This window comes from Chanodichthys erythropterus, unplaced genomic scaffold (assembly GCF_024489055.1).
Source record: "Chanodichthys erythropterus isolate Z2021 unplaced genomic scaffold, ASM2448905v1 ctg000460_np12, whole genome shotgun sequence".
Lineage (NCBI taxonomy): Eukaryota > Metazoa > Chordata > Actinopteri > Cypriniformes > Xenocyprididae > Chanodichthys > Chanodichthys erythropterus.
In genome coordinates this window covers 12,814-28,833 of record NW_027125663.1, presented here as the reverse complement: position 1 = coordinate 28,833, position 16,020 = coordinate 12,814, and the positions used below count along the sequence as shown (strand labels likewise).

The 16,020-nt window shown below is 38.3% G+C and overlaps 1 protein-coding gene across 1 annotated transcript; it reads right to left on the bottom strand.

Annotated features, from left to right (window-relative positions):
- Nucleotides 1–2,100: 2,100 nt before the first annotated feature.
- Nucleotides 2,101–13,007, bottom strand: LOC137016387 (oocyte zinc finger protein XlCOF6-like). The gene is made up of 3 exons (XM_067380773.1): nt 12,978–13,007; nt 12,326–12,419; nt 2,101–3,708 (listed from the first exon to the last, which is right to left on the bottom strand). Exons 2-3 carry the CDS (start codon nt 12,417–12,419, stop codon nt 2,243–2,245), a joined length of 1,560 nt encoding a protein of 519 aa, XP_067236874.1. The 5' UTR covers nt 12,978–13,007; the 3' UTR covers nt 2,101–2,242.
- Nucleotides 13,008–16,020: the final 3,013 nt, after the last annotated feature.

Genomic DNA, 16,020 nt, shown 5'->3' with positions numbered 1-16,020 from the left:
CATGCCTTTGCAGTATGATGCAGGAGCAGCACGTGCTATTGTGCTTTCACAGATGCCAGGTTTGCAGTGCGCAACTGATCTGAGGCTGTTTAACACAAACACAACATTTACTTATTTTTATTTTAAATCCAAATGTTGTTACTGAACATGGCTTGTCAGCATTGTGATTCTCTTTGTATACTCTATATTTCATAGATGTCACGTTTAAATGTTTTATTAAATTCATTACTTTATATTTATGTAAACAGGGTTCCCACTCTAAGCCAAATGTCAAATTCCCTGACTTTTCCTTGACTTTCACAAACTAAAAAGCTGTATTTCCATGACCTATAATGAATGGACTGAGCAGATGAAAAACAGCCACAAACAGTATTTTTCAAACTTTATTTACTTATTCACAGTTGTTTTATTACAAATCTAACTTAAACACATACACACTACTTTTTTTCTTTTATTTGTTAAATGGACTGATACTATTCTACAGAAATTAATTGTTTTCAGAGGTTAAACACAAGGCTTTTGTTTGTGATCAAGTTCATTCTTCACATTTAGTTTTTGCAGACCGTGTTAGACTGTTTGACTGAGCAATCAATGTAAGATTGCCTACACTTTGTGCCTTTAATGCAAGGTCATCAGCAGATTGCTCCATAGCTGAGGCATCCTCCTGGAGGTCTGTTCTCCTTTTCTTCAGCTCATCAATCTCATCAGAGTTTTCCTTTTCACGTTTAGTTTTTCTGCTCCTTGAGTTATCAATTCCCCCTACTGACCTAAAATGACCCACACTTTCCCTCATGTTTTCAACCTTGACTGAAAAACTTCGCTCTACGGAATTTCCATGCAAGAGCATTAGGAGGAGTGCCACAACATTCCACAGTGTTTCGTACACCTTTTCTCTTGCTTTTTTATAGAATAGGGTATCTACCTGACCTGTGACAGGATTGAAGTCAGTGAAATCTGCCCTTCTCTTCAGCAATCTTATTGATGAACTTCCTGTACTGTTTGAGAATATCAATCGCACTCATTTTCTTCTACTTGTTTGGTCTCAGTGAGCAGTTTGAGGATGTTTTTCAACTTGTTGATGCATGATGAATCTTTATTGCTTGCCATCCTCCCTGGATCATGCTGCACACAAGTGGAAATTTTTCTTGTGATTTCCCTGCAAGTGTCAGTAAGCACTTTCTGCAAACCATCCTGAACTCCAGCACTCTCTTCTCACTAATCTTCTGTGATGACACCAGTTCCTTCAGCATTTTGTCTGCAGAAAACCCTCACATGAATTTTAGTTGCATGAATGAGATTGTTTTTGTCTGTGCCATCTATTGACATCAGTTTTAATACTGTGTTTGCATTAGCAATCATATCAGGCTTGATAAAATGATCCATAATTGACCTGTTTGATTAGGTTCCAGGATTTCCAGGATTAGGGAATTTGCCTGCCTCTATTGCATTCACATATTTAAGTTCGTCAATATATTGATCATTCCCTCTGTAATTGGGACATTCTCTACCCATCTTGTTTTAAAGAATTTGAGTGGCATAAGAGGAGATGTTTGTCCGACAGCTTTAGCATAAATTTAGCAACAAACTAAAATCCCTTATATTCCATGACTTGGACAAAAAATATAAAATTTCCTGACTTTCAATGTGTGGAATAGAAATTTTAAAATTCCACGACCCATGGGAACCCTGTATGAACTAATACTTTTAAATATATATATTATGTTGCTCACGCAAGTGGAAAAATATTAAAACATAAGCTTTATGTTTAAAGCCATGATTGGTAATGTGTTTGTAACGGCCCCTAATTTATTTATTTATTTGCCAAACAACGGTAATTTTCTTTAAACCTGCCAGTTACGGAGACTGTCTGTGGAACTACTTCCCAGTGGTGTAAAGTATTTGAGTAAATGCAGTTAGTAACTGTACTTAAGTATCTTTTTGGCTACTTTGTATCAAGATATTAGCAACTTTTACTCTTTACCTGACACAAGTAAACAAGTAAATGTATGTTTTACTCCAATACTTACATTTTGCATGGCACCTAATATTTCTGCAGCAGTTTCTGCTATAAAAAAGGCATTGTAGGTATTATATCTTCTATGTTTGCCTTTACGCACACAAACTTGCCAACAAGGCTACTTTACATGAATGCAAGTGCATTAGCAGTTAGTTGTGAATCTCAGGTGTTTGATTTAGGAGATGAGGCAGATAAGGTATCTGTGCTTTTATTCAAGTATGATTTTCAGGTACTCTTTACACCTCTGCTCTTTCCAGAGTGACAATGTCTAAAACAGCTCTCTTTTGAGTGAATCCTCATGTGCTCCTTCAGGTTACCCATTAATCTGAAACTCTTACCACACTGATCACACATGAATGGCTTCTCTCCAGTGTGAATTTTCATGTGACAATAAAGTGACGATTTATGTGCGAAACTCTTTCCACACTGATCACATGTGTATGGCTTCTCTCCAGTGTGAATTCTCATGTGAAAATAAAGTGACAATTTATATGCAAAACTCTTTCCACACTGATCACATGTAAAAGGCTTCTCTCCAGTGTGAATATTCATGTGTTCCCTAAGGATCTGTTCCCGTGTAAAGCCATTCCCGCACAGAGTGCAGGTGTAAGGCTTTTCTCCAGTGTGAGTTCTCATGTGGTCTTTAAGGCCTCCTTTTTGACTGAAACTCTGTCCACATTGCTGGCAGGTGTAAGGCTTTTCTCCAGTGTGAATTCTCATGTGTCTTTCAAGGCTTCCTTTTACATTGAAACTCTTTCCACACTGTTGGCAGGCGAATGGGCTTTCTCCAGTGTGAATTCTCATGTGGACTACAAGGTGTCCTTTATGACTGAAACTCTTTCCACACTCTTGACAGGTGTAAGGCTTTTCTCCAGTGTGAATTCTCATGTGTCTTTCAAGGCTTCCTTTTACATTGAAACTCTTTCCACACTGTTGGCAGGCGAATGGGCTTTCTCCAGTGTGAATTCTCATGTGGACTACAAGGTGTCCTTTATGACTGAAACTCTTTCCACACTCTTGACAGGTATGACGCTTTTCTCCAGTGTGAATTCTCATGTGTGCTGTAAGGTTACCTTTCTCACTGAAACTCTTTCCACATTGTTGGCAGATGTAAGGCTTTTCTCCAGTGTGAATTTGCATGTGGTATTTAAGGCTTCCTTTTTGTTTGAAACTCTTTCCACACTCTTGACAGGTGTAAGGCTTTTCTCCTTTGTGAATTCTCAAGTGGATTTCAAGTTTTCCTTTTTCACTGAAACTCTGTCCACACTGTACGCAGGCGAACGGACTCTCTACATTGTGAATTTTCATGTGAACTTCAAGGTTTCCTTTTTGAATGTAACCCTTTCCACACAGTTGGCAGGTGTAAGGTTTTTCTCCAGTGTGAGTTCTCATGTGGACTTTAAGGCTTCCCTTTTGACTGAAGCTCTTTCCACATTGCCGGCAAGAAAAGGGTTTCTCTCCAGTGTGAATTCTCAAGTGGACTTGAAGGTTTTTATGTCGATCAAAACTCTTTCCACACTGTTGGCAGGTGAAATATCTTTTAGTTCCTGTCTTTTGAACTCTTTTTAGTGAGGAAGTCTTTTTAGCCAGCGTTGACCTTTCCCCAGTCATAAAATCATGTTTATCATAATGTTCTTTCTCTTCTTCCCTTTCATTAAGTTCATGGCTAGCCTCTCTCAGTGCTGTTAGGTCTAGAACAAAAATAGACAAAACAATTTAGACATTTAAAGCATCAAAACTGACAACATGTATGATCTATACCAGGGGTGTCCAAACCTGTTCCTGAAGAGCTACCATCCTGCAGATTTCAGGTCCAATTCCAATCAAACACACCTGAACCAGCTAATCAGGATTTTCAGGGTTCCTTGATAATTACAGCAGGTGTGTTGGAGCAGGGTTGGGACTGAAGTCTGCAAGACGGTAACTCTCCAGGAGCAGGGTTGGACACCCCTGATCTATACCATACCCTATGGATCAGGGATGGGCAGCTTTGGTCCTGGAGGACCTGCATAGTTCGGTTTTATCTCTATTTAAATACATGTGCCTGTAATTTTCAAGCAGTCCTCAAGAATAAGGGTTAAATATTGGGGTTGGGTTAAATTTTGCAGGTGTATTTGATCAAGGATGGAGCTAAACTCTTCAGAATAGTGTCCCTCCCGAACCAGAGTTGCCCATACCGTCTATAGATCTTATACTCAATACACCAGTGGTTTTCAAACCTGGTCCACAGGGACCCACCACTGCACATTTTGTATGTCTCCTGTATTTTTCACATCTGGTTAAGATCATCAGCTTGTTAGAGGAGAGCTGACATTGATAGAGAAATTTGCAGACTACTATTCCTGTTCACCAATAAGGCGAGAACCAGAACTGTTATAAACCTAAATATACTTGAATTAATTAAGTTAATTGAAAAGTCAACTATGCTATTAGTAATAGAAGATATTTGTCATTGTAATGATGTCAGACATAGCACACACTACTGCGGCACGGTTAGCGATCTCACTACAGCCGTTCCGAGCCTAATCTCTTCAAGCGGGCCAGGGCATGGTACGGAGCAATCACACTAGCCAAACAAACTAGACTTTGAGGGTCAAAAGTGCTCACAAGTGTGAGTACACCCTTAATTTTGGTTTAAGACACATTTTGAGAATAATTTGACACAAAACTTTCCACCATTGACAGAATTTTCCTGGTATACGGTAGGGGTGCTTTTACTTATCTGAATCAGTACAAAACCTCCTGATCAAAACACAGAAGCAGCAGCAGCAGGAAGAAGCGATAAAAGCTTTGATCAAGTACATGCAAACTAATGCAATCATCTGTGTTATTTTTCTTGACATATTGCATGTTCAGCTATTCATACAACAAAATCTTCTGGGGTCATTAAAGTTTTGTAATAATCAAAAATGCTGGTGATGGCTGGCAACTTAAAAAAAAAAAAAAAACAATTAAAAAATTAATACTTATGAGATGTGCTTTCCTTAGCACAAAACTTACATTTTACAGTTATACTGTTACTTGTAAATGTCCAATACTAGCAGAATCTGTCTAGTACTTTACATGTAACTCTCTAAGCTCTTGATTGCTTGAAATCTACTATGGAGCCGACCTGTAGTCAGTTGTCAGTTTTTTATAAAATAAACTATAAAAGGACTTTTTTAAATGCTTGAATATGTGCCACGCATCATGACCATAAACAATAATTAATCAGCTCCCATGATTACACATAAAACCTCAACATGATCTAAATCAGGGGTTTTCAGTAGGGATGTACACCAGTATTGGGCCGATACCAAGCTCATATACTTGTACACGTACTCGTAAAAATACCCCCGATACCAAAGAGCGCTAGAGAGCAGCTCATGGTGTAGGACGTGTTTTCAATTAGCTCCATCACACTTGTTGAAATGAATAATTTAAAACTTTGTTGCTCTTGCTAAATTTGATCACTCAACATGATTAACATGCTGATGATAAATAAATCTAAAAAGACTGTCAAAAAGGCTCGTCCTCGTCAGCCGACACAGTGGAGGGCACTCTAGCAAGTTTATCAAAAAAGAATGTGCCTCTGAAGTCCAAGGTAACGGATTTAGAGGCCAGATATCATTGACAAATTATCAAGATAGCTGGTTTTTCTGAGAACATCGAGAAGGGCAACCCCACACAATTTGTCTCTGGCCTATTGCCTTCACTATCGGGAGAAGATCATTTTCCGCGTGACAAAGGTTGACCGAGCTCACCGCATTGGCCCCATTGTGAACAACAGACCGCAAGTTATGATTGCCAGGATACATCATGATACAATTAAGACTAAGATACTGCGGCTCGCCCGTAACCAAAGCCCACTCTCTTTTGATGGGAGTCATATCAGTATCTTTCCGGACTTTCCAGCAGAGGTGTCTTCCCAACGCAAACTGCTTGACGGTCCACGGGAGAAACTAAAGCCCAGATTTTAGCTCGCCGACAGGTTTTGAGAAATCGCCGACAAATGCCCGAAATCACAGGCAAATCGGTGCTCGTTCACGCGAGTGACAATCACGCAGTGTGAATGAGCAAAGACGCGATCTGAGAGAATCGCAGACGAGTCGCCGACACCCGTGAGATATTTGGCATGCTAAATATCTGGACCTGTCGGCGATTCAAAATCCTGCTGTGTGAAAAGTGTTCTGACTGAAAACTACATCGGCGATGACCGACAGCCAATGAGAGAGCAAGATACAGAGCAGCGGAGAGTTCGGGGAGGGAATTCTATCAAACGGAAACAAAACACAAACATTTGCTTGACCATCCGCAACAGCAGCACATTGAAAAGTTATTTATTTAGTTCCAACTGTCTTTGCAGAACACACAATCCACAGTCTCTCCAAACATGTCCTCCTCCATATTCTTCTTTTATTTATGTTGTTTTCGCTGCAAATCAGCACACAGGCAATTCATATTTCAAGCTTCTTGCGGGCTACTATTTTTAATAATAATCCCACCGTGTGTCTCAATCAGCTCCCTAGTTCAGTAGTCAGGGCACTGATGAGGGTATCAGCCACATTCACTTTCATTATATACTGAATTCACTACCTAGGGAGCTAGGGAGCTGATTGAAACGCAGGGCCAGTCTCACATGAGAACTCCGGTCTTGAACGCGTGATATCGCATTGTTTCCTTGTCACGTCTCACGTGTGTTTGGTTGTGATACGTAGTTTGCGTGCCAGACAGAGTTGTCGGCGATTCTTCCTATTGTAAAGTCACACAGTGTGAAACCTTCTGTCTCCGATCCATCGTGCAGTTTGAACACAGCAACGACTGAATGCTGGCCAAGATAGTCATGCAGTGTGAAAAGAACAGTGACCCGACTACTTTGAAAATCGTGCAGTCTGAACTCGGCTTAAGGGCTAAAGGAATAAAATATGGCCTGTTGTACCCTGTACATCATGGTAGGACTTAATTCCTAGCTGCTGACGGCCTGCATAATCCATACATTATATATATATATATATATATATATATATACACACACACACACACACACACACATATATATATATATATATACACACATATATATACATAAATACATATATATAAAAATATATACATACATATATATACATACATATACATACATATATATACATACATATACATACATATATATACATACATACATATACATACATATACATACATATATATACATACATATATATACATACATATACATACATACATATACATACATACATATATATACATAAATATACATACATATACATACATACATATACATACATATACATACATAAATATACATACATATACATACATACATATACATACATATACATACATACATATACATACATATATATACATACATATACATACATATATATACATACATATACATACATACATATACATACATATATATATATATATACATACATATACATACATACATATATATATACATACATATATATACATACATATACATACATACATACATATATATACATACATACATATACATACATATATATATATATATATAGATACATACATACATATATATATATACATACATACATACATACATATATATATATATACATACATATACATACATTATATATATATATGTGACTTATATTTAATAATAGCGCCTATTTTACAATTAATTTAGATGTTTTTGAGAGATGCGAGCTCCAGGGCATCAGCGGCCATTCAGGGGTCATGTAAGCGCAGAGAACAGCTTCATCTCGGGCAGTGCTTCGGGATTTACCACTGACACTTATAGTGGTTAAACATGAGACATAATTCAATTTGAGTACATAAAACGGCAATCTTTGGTCTTATTAATCTATTATTTGTTCCACAGCAAGTCAAATTGTGCTATTGTGCTTATAAACCCAACCGCCAGATGTCAGCGTTATCTCAGAACGTAAACTGACACATAGCCGGAGAAGCGCTAGGTGCATCAATAGCGTTAAGCCCCAGGTATACTCCGTGCGGACGGTGCTCGTGCAACAGCGCAAGCAGGAAAGAAGAGTCCACTAAGTGACAATACGCACAGTACTGAGCACAATGTGCAGTCGAAGAAGAATGAGTAAAGAGCGATTCAAAAACAAGAAGAGTAAACTCAAGAGGCATGCCTTCTCCATCATTTTTGATTCCTGTTATCTTGGTGTATCTTCTGAACTATGTTACAATGGTGGATGCACTATTTTTCTTCTCCGATCCTGCCCGACGAATGTCCCATTGATGAAACAAGTCTGGTAAAGAGTATAGAAAAAATTTGTATTGCGCATGTGTCGAACTCGGTCATCTGCACGCATCCGCATCCGCATCCATTTAGTATACTTTGAAGGATGTGCGGACACGACAGGGCGCGGAAAGTGAAGTATACCCGGGGCTTTAGCATCAGATTGACAAGAGTCAGTTGTTTGCAAAATAGACCATGTTATATAATCCAAAACTCGGGAAACTCACTGAATCTGCCAATGCCATCCGCACTCCTGAGAGGTGTTTGATAGAATGTGATAAGTACTGCACGTTTTTCTCTCAATAACAAAATAAACAGACAACAAAAAATGAAAGTGGTGGTAGCATAAAGAAAGCATCTGATCATAGCGATGTGGATATGTTCTCAACAGCTCTGTTGTGATTTGGATCATGTGTCAAACTGCCAACGGCTGAAATCACGTGACTTTGGCGCTACGAACAGCAGATTCGATACATTGATTCATTTATGCTCCGAAGCTTCCTGAAGCAGTGGTTTGAAATCGGCCATCACTAAATAATAGGGATGTCCCGATCACGTTTTTTTGCCCTCGAGAAAAAAGAATAAAGAAGAGCAAAAAAACAGATCCAGGAACAGTGCTTTTCAGGTTTTTCAGGTATTTGGTTTTCAAATAGTAATCAAATATAAAATATCACTGCATATTATCTTTACTGTATAAAATAAATAAAGATTAATCATTATTGAAGTTACAAAAACTATTCAGTCAAGAGCAGTGAGTAATTTCTTTGTTATTTGTTGTTTGATTTAACATTAAATACAGGCAGCAGGAATAGTTGTTTTCCCTTTAAGACATGCACGATCCAGTACATATAGCCTACTGTTCCACATGCGCTGTCTTTCTCGGCTAATATACGTTCACTTAAGACATAACCGACTATGTTTGCTAGGATACTCGCTAGGACGGGCATGTTGACATAATTTTTGTATGAATGTGGCCGCCGAAGCGCAAGGCATGAAAGAGAACTCAGTATTTGCGCGCTGACTGGAATAAGCGTGTGCGCGCTTCGGATGAGCGCACAGAAATCTTCTCACAGCGCGTGCGAGTTCTCTTTCGCGTCTTGTTCTTTAAGGTTTAAATCAGCAAGGCTTAAACGAGTTAGTTTAAATACAGACAGCAACGTGTGCAACGTGTGTCAACACCCGGGTGATGACGGCGTAAATGACTGGACATTAGAGCAGACGGCACTCGCAGTTAACAGTTTACAAAGAGTGACTGTTTTGTCCACGCTTTCTGATTATCGTTGTTGTAACGTTTTGCGCATCCATCGACTGAAACATACATTATCTGAACTCTGTCTGTATTCCACGTTGCTATTTTAAACAAACCATATTAACCAATAGATGCGTCGTCATGCGGACATTACCTCCCTGATCGGGAGGTAATGTCCGATTCCGATCGAGTCTGAAGCCACATTTTTTTTTGGCGCTACAAATATATTCTCGTCGCTTTATAATATTAATATTGAACCACTGTACTCACATGGACCAATTTAAATATGATTGTAGTACCTTTATGGATCTTGAGAGAGGAAGTGTCATTGCTCCCTATGCAGGCCTCACTGAGCCATCAGATTTCAACTAAAATATCTTCATTTGTGTTCTGAAGATTAATGAAGGTCTTGCGGGTGTGGGACGGCATGAGGGTGAGTAATTAATGACACAATTTTCATTTTTGGGTGAAATAACCGTTTAATCTCAGTTTTTATAAATCTGATATTCTTGATTTTACAAGCCACCAGTCCATTTGTTTTGAGATGTTTTTGCTCAAATTCAGTTGCGCCAAACCTGCTGTAACCATAGCCATTGATTAGCTGGGAGAATAGTGAAATTGCACCCTCTAGTGGATGACTAATGATTTGATAGTAAAATCGGGTGCTCGCACCCCCTAGGGGCCCCACAGGTAGAAAACCCCTGATCTAAGGGTGCTTTCACACCTGCGCTTGAGATGTGAAAGCAATCGACCCAGTTAACGGACCAACCAACCAAATTATATCATTTTCATAACGGAAAATATTATATAAAAATCAGTAATGTCTGATTCTGTGAGTGAGCACATTATTTACATTATCTGAAAGCCAACGATCGCCTCTGGTGTGTAATTACACTTCTCCGTGCGAGAATGCTGTCCCGACGAAGTCTCAATTCCCGCTCTGCTTCATTATAAAATTCAAATGGTCTCTCTCGACAGACACACGGACAACAGGTCGCCTACTAGACAGCGCTGGGAAATCCAGAGATGGAGAGAGAGAAAGAGCGCGGGTTTGAATTTGCCGCAGCAAATATGAATTAACTGCGGGAGAGAGCTACATTTATAAAGTGTTTGTGTGTGTCTCGACAGTTACAAATAAAGCCACAATAAACTCATGGAGCGAACTTGTCAATCATTATTTTGATGGATGACGCAGAGAAAATTCTGACCAATAAGAGGACAGTTTTACTCCCATGTGACTTACCTTAACGCATTTTGGTACGCTTTGAAATTTTGCCATGTGAAAGCGAACCGAACCAAGAAAAAAGCAACATTGTAACAAATTTAGTCCCTGTTTCGGAACAAAACAAGCGATCCATAGGTGTGAAAACACCCTAAATTTCAAATAAATCCGGTGCCATGGTAACAGCGATCGAGATATCAAAAATCTGTTCGTAATTTTACATCAACAAAGTCTTGGGCTACATTCACACCATCAGTCCAAATCTGATTTTTGTGCATATCTGATTGAAATCAGATTTAGCAAGTGTGAACTGCAAAATAAATAAATAAATCACATGAAATGCAATTCATACAAATCCATTTCAAGCTACAATCATGTGTGGTTTGAAATCCTATTCAAATCACATTTAAAGCGATGTAGTTACACACTATAGTAATGAGTTAATAATGCTTAATTATGAAATTAAACCAAACCTTAACCCTACCTCTGTAGTAAATAAATGTAGTTAAAATTATCAGGAAAATTTAATTCTGAAGTGAACTAATCCTTTAAAATTATTCAGTTCTTCTTTGAGTGATTACAATGTAATCGTCATCTTAAAATAAAGTAACAAAATAAATTGCCGTTTGTGTTTGACCAGTAGGTGGCACTGTTAGTTAATCGATGTGGTCAGTTTGGCATAACAATGACACACAGTTTGGTGTCAATATGCAAAACCATTGCAGAGTTACGGCTTTAGATCATTTTTGGTCATTTTGCAGTTACGTTTTTTGTTTCTCAAGGTACAATGGTACTGTAGAAAAAGCAAATTTCAGGTTTTGTTTAATTATAGCACAACCATTTTTTTTATGTGTCCTCACAGTGAGCCCATACATACAGTGTGTCAAGCTTGGTAAAAATATCTCATTGCATTTAGGAGTTACACATAAATTTATATTTATGAGCACATAACAATGACCCATGTCCGACAATGACCCATGTCCCTCATATGGGTTTGGGATGACAGCAGAATTTTCATTTTTGGGTCAACTTTCCCTTTAATGTTTATTCACACAAATCCAGTGCTGCTGATTTAATTTGTTAGTTTAACTGAACTTATTTCAGTTTGTATCAGAACTTTTACAGAACATTAAAATGACAACCATGATCATTTTGTCTCAACATGTAATTTTCACACCATTTCATCTATCAGCGCTTATTGATTTCCTGTACCACAAATGACAAGGTGAATATTTTCACTGGTTTCATCAAATATTATCAGTTCACTCTGTTCAAAATGTTTTACACACTTGTCCTGCTGACTTTCCTCCATATGACACACACACGTACACACATTAAATTATTATTTATAAAAAAAATTTTTTTGCTTGATTTAATGTTCAATTACTGCTGTTTATGTTCAGGTATGTTAAAATGTAAATAAAGCACGTTTGAGCATTAAGATGCTCAAAGTTTTTTGTTTTTCATTGTTCTCTATTCAGAAGTAGATGTTGGGTTTAAAGTTGCACAAAATATTCTTTATTTCTGTAGAGCTGGACATTTTAGGATCAATAAAACGATGAGAATAAAACCAACCTGTTTGTTCCTCAATATCTTCAGTCTTCATGTCTTCAGTCTCATCTTTAATAATTATCTTCATATCGTCAGTCTCCTCTTTAATAAACTCCATCTGTAAGAAAAGAATAACAAGAGTTAATAGTCTTAAATAACCTGTTAAAAACACTCAAAACTAACACTGTAAATTAAACACTTCATATTTAGAAGTTTATGATCTACATTTGGTATTTAAAGAATTATATATTATATTTAAATGATTACTTTTTGATGAAAACATGATAAGTTAGTTTGTTAGTGTTTGTTGATCTCGTTCATGTTTGAGCAGCACGAGTCGTGATTCACTGAATCATTTCTCTAAATATTTGATTCAATTGACTCGGAGTTGAAAAGTTCATCATAACTCTCCAGAGACTGAATTCGTGTTCATGATAAACTGATTTATGATATATATAGAGAGAGAAATGAGACGCAGGTTTACTGTTTCTCATCAGTGGATGAGTTTTACTCACACAAATATCCTTTATTACAGTTAGATAAAAAAAATCACAATGTTACATTAAATAGTAAATAAACTCATTTCACATCACTTGTTTAAAACAAAACACACTATAACTATAAATCACTGAACTGTTTCTATCGATTAAAACAGCTTAAATTCTTAAAAACAAACCTTTCTTCAGCAGAATCACAGCAGATGCAGGAGCTCGGCTTAGTCTTATGACGTCACGTCGTCACTCCAAAATAAAAGTCCTGTTCAGACGCCGCATTGTCTACAATCACATAAGTGAACTGAAATCTAACCATATTTATCAGATAATCTTTGTATTAAAATCAAAACAGTGACAAAAATGATACAAAGAAGCATGTTAAAAAAGGTTGTACGAGTTTATTCATGTGTCAGTGCAAACTGAAACCCAGCAAACAAGGGACGTCCCCCGGACGTTGTGAACGTCCGCTAGGTCCGCGTTTGGTCCGCTTTGTAACCTTCGCTGGCGGACGTTCGGAGGACATTCAAGTCCTTGCCAGTTTGCGAAAGTCTTACTGACGTCCCTCATCTGGTATTTCCATAACAACACTTGTAACAAAAACAGCGCTGCCTTTTATCAACAGACCTGACACCTTGAAACTCAGACAAAGGGCAAATCAATTTATCTTTCAAGAATCAGTAATCAAGTAAAATAAGCAAAATTTCAAGTATAAAATGTAGTTTATTCAATACCAGAAATATTGCTAAAAGGTTCAGTCAAGTTAAAAATGAAATGTTTCACATATTTGTAATTAAATCAGTAAGTAAAGTCTTCAATGTCAGGGGTCATTAGTGTGAGTTGCTGCCTATTTAGCAAATTAAATTGTGATGTGGACACTCTTAATAGAAACTTTCTGGTTCTCTGATGTCGAGTCTAGAGCAATCACACACACAGTTGTAAACGTCAAACTTCACAGCATGCAGACTCTTGAAGGTCTGCCCCATTTGCCGCACGCACACACACACACACATACTAGATACACATGACTATTAACTGCTCATTTCAAGGTTTGCTTTTTTGGTGTTAACTCTAAAAACATTTAAATGTTGCATTTTTCAGGTTTTACCTAGTTCTTTACATGGTCTCTTAACCATTTTTAAAGCATGTCTGATCATTATAAATTAGTTTTAAAAGAGTCAGCTGGGATTGTCTTGGTTGTGATATTACTTTGTTTTGTTTAAGATAACATCCCTGCTTCCATTAAGACTCTCTCTCTCTCTCTCTCTCTCTCTCTCTCTCTCTCTCTCTCTCTCTCTCTTACAGCACAAATAATCTTTTCAATGGCCTCCTGACTGTAACTTAGACAGAATGTAATATTAAATTCATTACAATATAGAACCTTTAATGTTAAAATGTAAATGTTTAACTACCAAATAAAAACCACATCTTGGAGTGATTCCATGTCATGTCTAATGACCTGCAGGATTGAAAACTATAATAAAGACATATTTGTTTAATATCAACATCTCACAGGTTCAGGAACTGGCCATAATGCTGAATCCTAAACTTCTATAGTTCTTGCCCATACGGTAACCAACATCATGGCTGCATTGCAAAACGGTTTTTAAATGGAAACGGAGGTGTGTTGAACACCCTCTTCTGATGATGCAGGAGTTGCAACTATGGCAGCTGAGAAGGCCATTCTTTGTGTTCTTTTTGAAGAATTTTCGGAGCCTGATGAAATCGGTATAAATATGTGTTTAATACTACAAAATACGCTCAATGTTACAGTCACTGCCCTTGCCGTCCAGAATAAAAGAGAACATCCCAATCCAGTGAAGGGATTTGTGGAAACTTCTAATTATTGTCATACAACACTTGCCTTGCATTTCAGGTGAAGGATAATCCACTTCTTACCTCCAAGAGTGTGTTATGATCTATATTTTTATATTTTTATTGTGAGTTTTAGGCTTATCATTATTGCTGATCACTGTTGTTGTGCTTTGATATTGTAATATTTACCATTATATAATCAGAGGAGTATAGAAAAGTTTATGAAAGTGTCACTTCACAATACAACAGCAATATATATATATATATATATATACCTGGATGTCAGTGACAGCATTCCCTAAGGCCATCTAGCCCAAGCTAGGCCTATAAGAGGTCTTCCTCAAAGAGAGAAGACCTGATAAGGCCGCTAAGAGCTTCTGAGATCCACACTTCCGTAGACAGAGTGGTCTCTTCTAGGGAATGAGGGTAGGGAGCCAAGAAAGGGACCCCGCCCAGCCACTAGAGGGGACAGTGTCACCCTCAATGCCACCAGGGAAGCTAACCTGGTCTTAACATAAGACATGCTAGGTTTGAAGCCATCCCTGTCTGAACACAGAATCTCCAAGACGCAACCTCCACTAAAGGGAGCGGGTAAGAGTGACTGCAGAAAGGCAGGAGCACCCCAACTCGTGCGTAGAGATGGGCATCCTGGAGAGCAGAACTCAGCTTGAGTGCTATGAACCCTCAGATCGAGGGGAGTGTATTCCGCTCATCTAGGATCTACTTAGTGCCTGATTAACGCACTAAGGAGGCTGTGCGCTAAAGCCTGATCATTCAGGGAAGCACAAACCAGCCTATAGGCTGAAACCCAGTGGGAGTCCTGGACAGAGCCAACCACCATAATCAGCTTTGGGAGCTAAGCACTATTATGTACGCAACCCAAAGGGAAGTACAAAGCTCGCCTAACAGGTAGACCATGTAATGGGCAAACACTCATGGAGGCCAAAGAGGGGCCTACAGCATGACAAATGGATATGAATCCATCAGAATATTCAGAAGGTGGCCCAGAGAAGCCACCCCGAACATTTGCTCTGTTCTGAAGCAGAGATAACACTTTGCCTGTTTGCACATGCTATCCAACACGAGCCAACAAGCAGTGTACTCGGTAAAAGCACCTTTTACTCTATCAACTAGAGGAGTACCACATACGCCAATACTTTGTCAAAGAAGGCCTAGAGAGGCCTGTCACCTCGACAAATGCATGGCATCAGCTCATGGCAGTGTTCTTAGGTACCAGAAAGGATACTAACCAACACAAAGGAGGTTAAGTACCATCCGGACCCGTGGCCAACGGCGTGTGAAGAGATCCTCGGATCAACAAACAAATCAACATATGCCATATGTTAAAGGTTCCTAGGCCTTATAGGCCACCTTTTCTCAACATATGGTGTAAGTCCATTGGCCTTTACTAGG

Bases quoted from the DNA above. Each gene is read 5' to 3' on its own strand.
- LOC137016387 (XM_067380773.1), bottom strand. From the start codon at position 12,419: ATGGAGTTTATTAAAGAGGAGACTGACGATATGAAGATAATTATTAAA. The intron at 3,709-12,325 runs GTTGGTTTTATT...TTTTTGTTCTAG, and splicing joins AGATATTGAGGAACAAACAG to ACCTAACAGCACTGAGAGAG.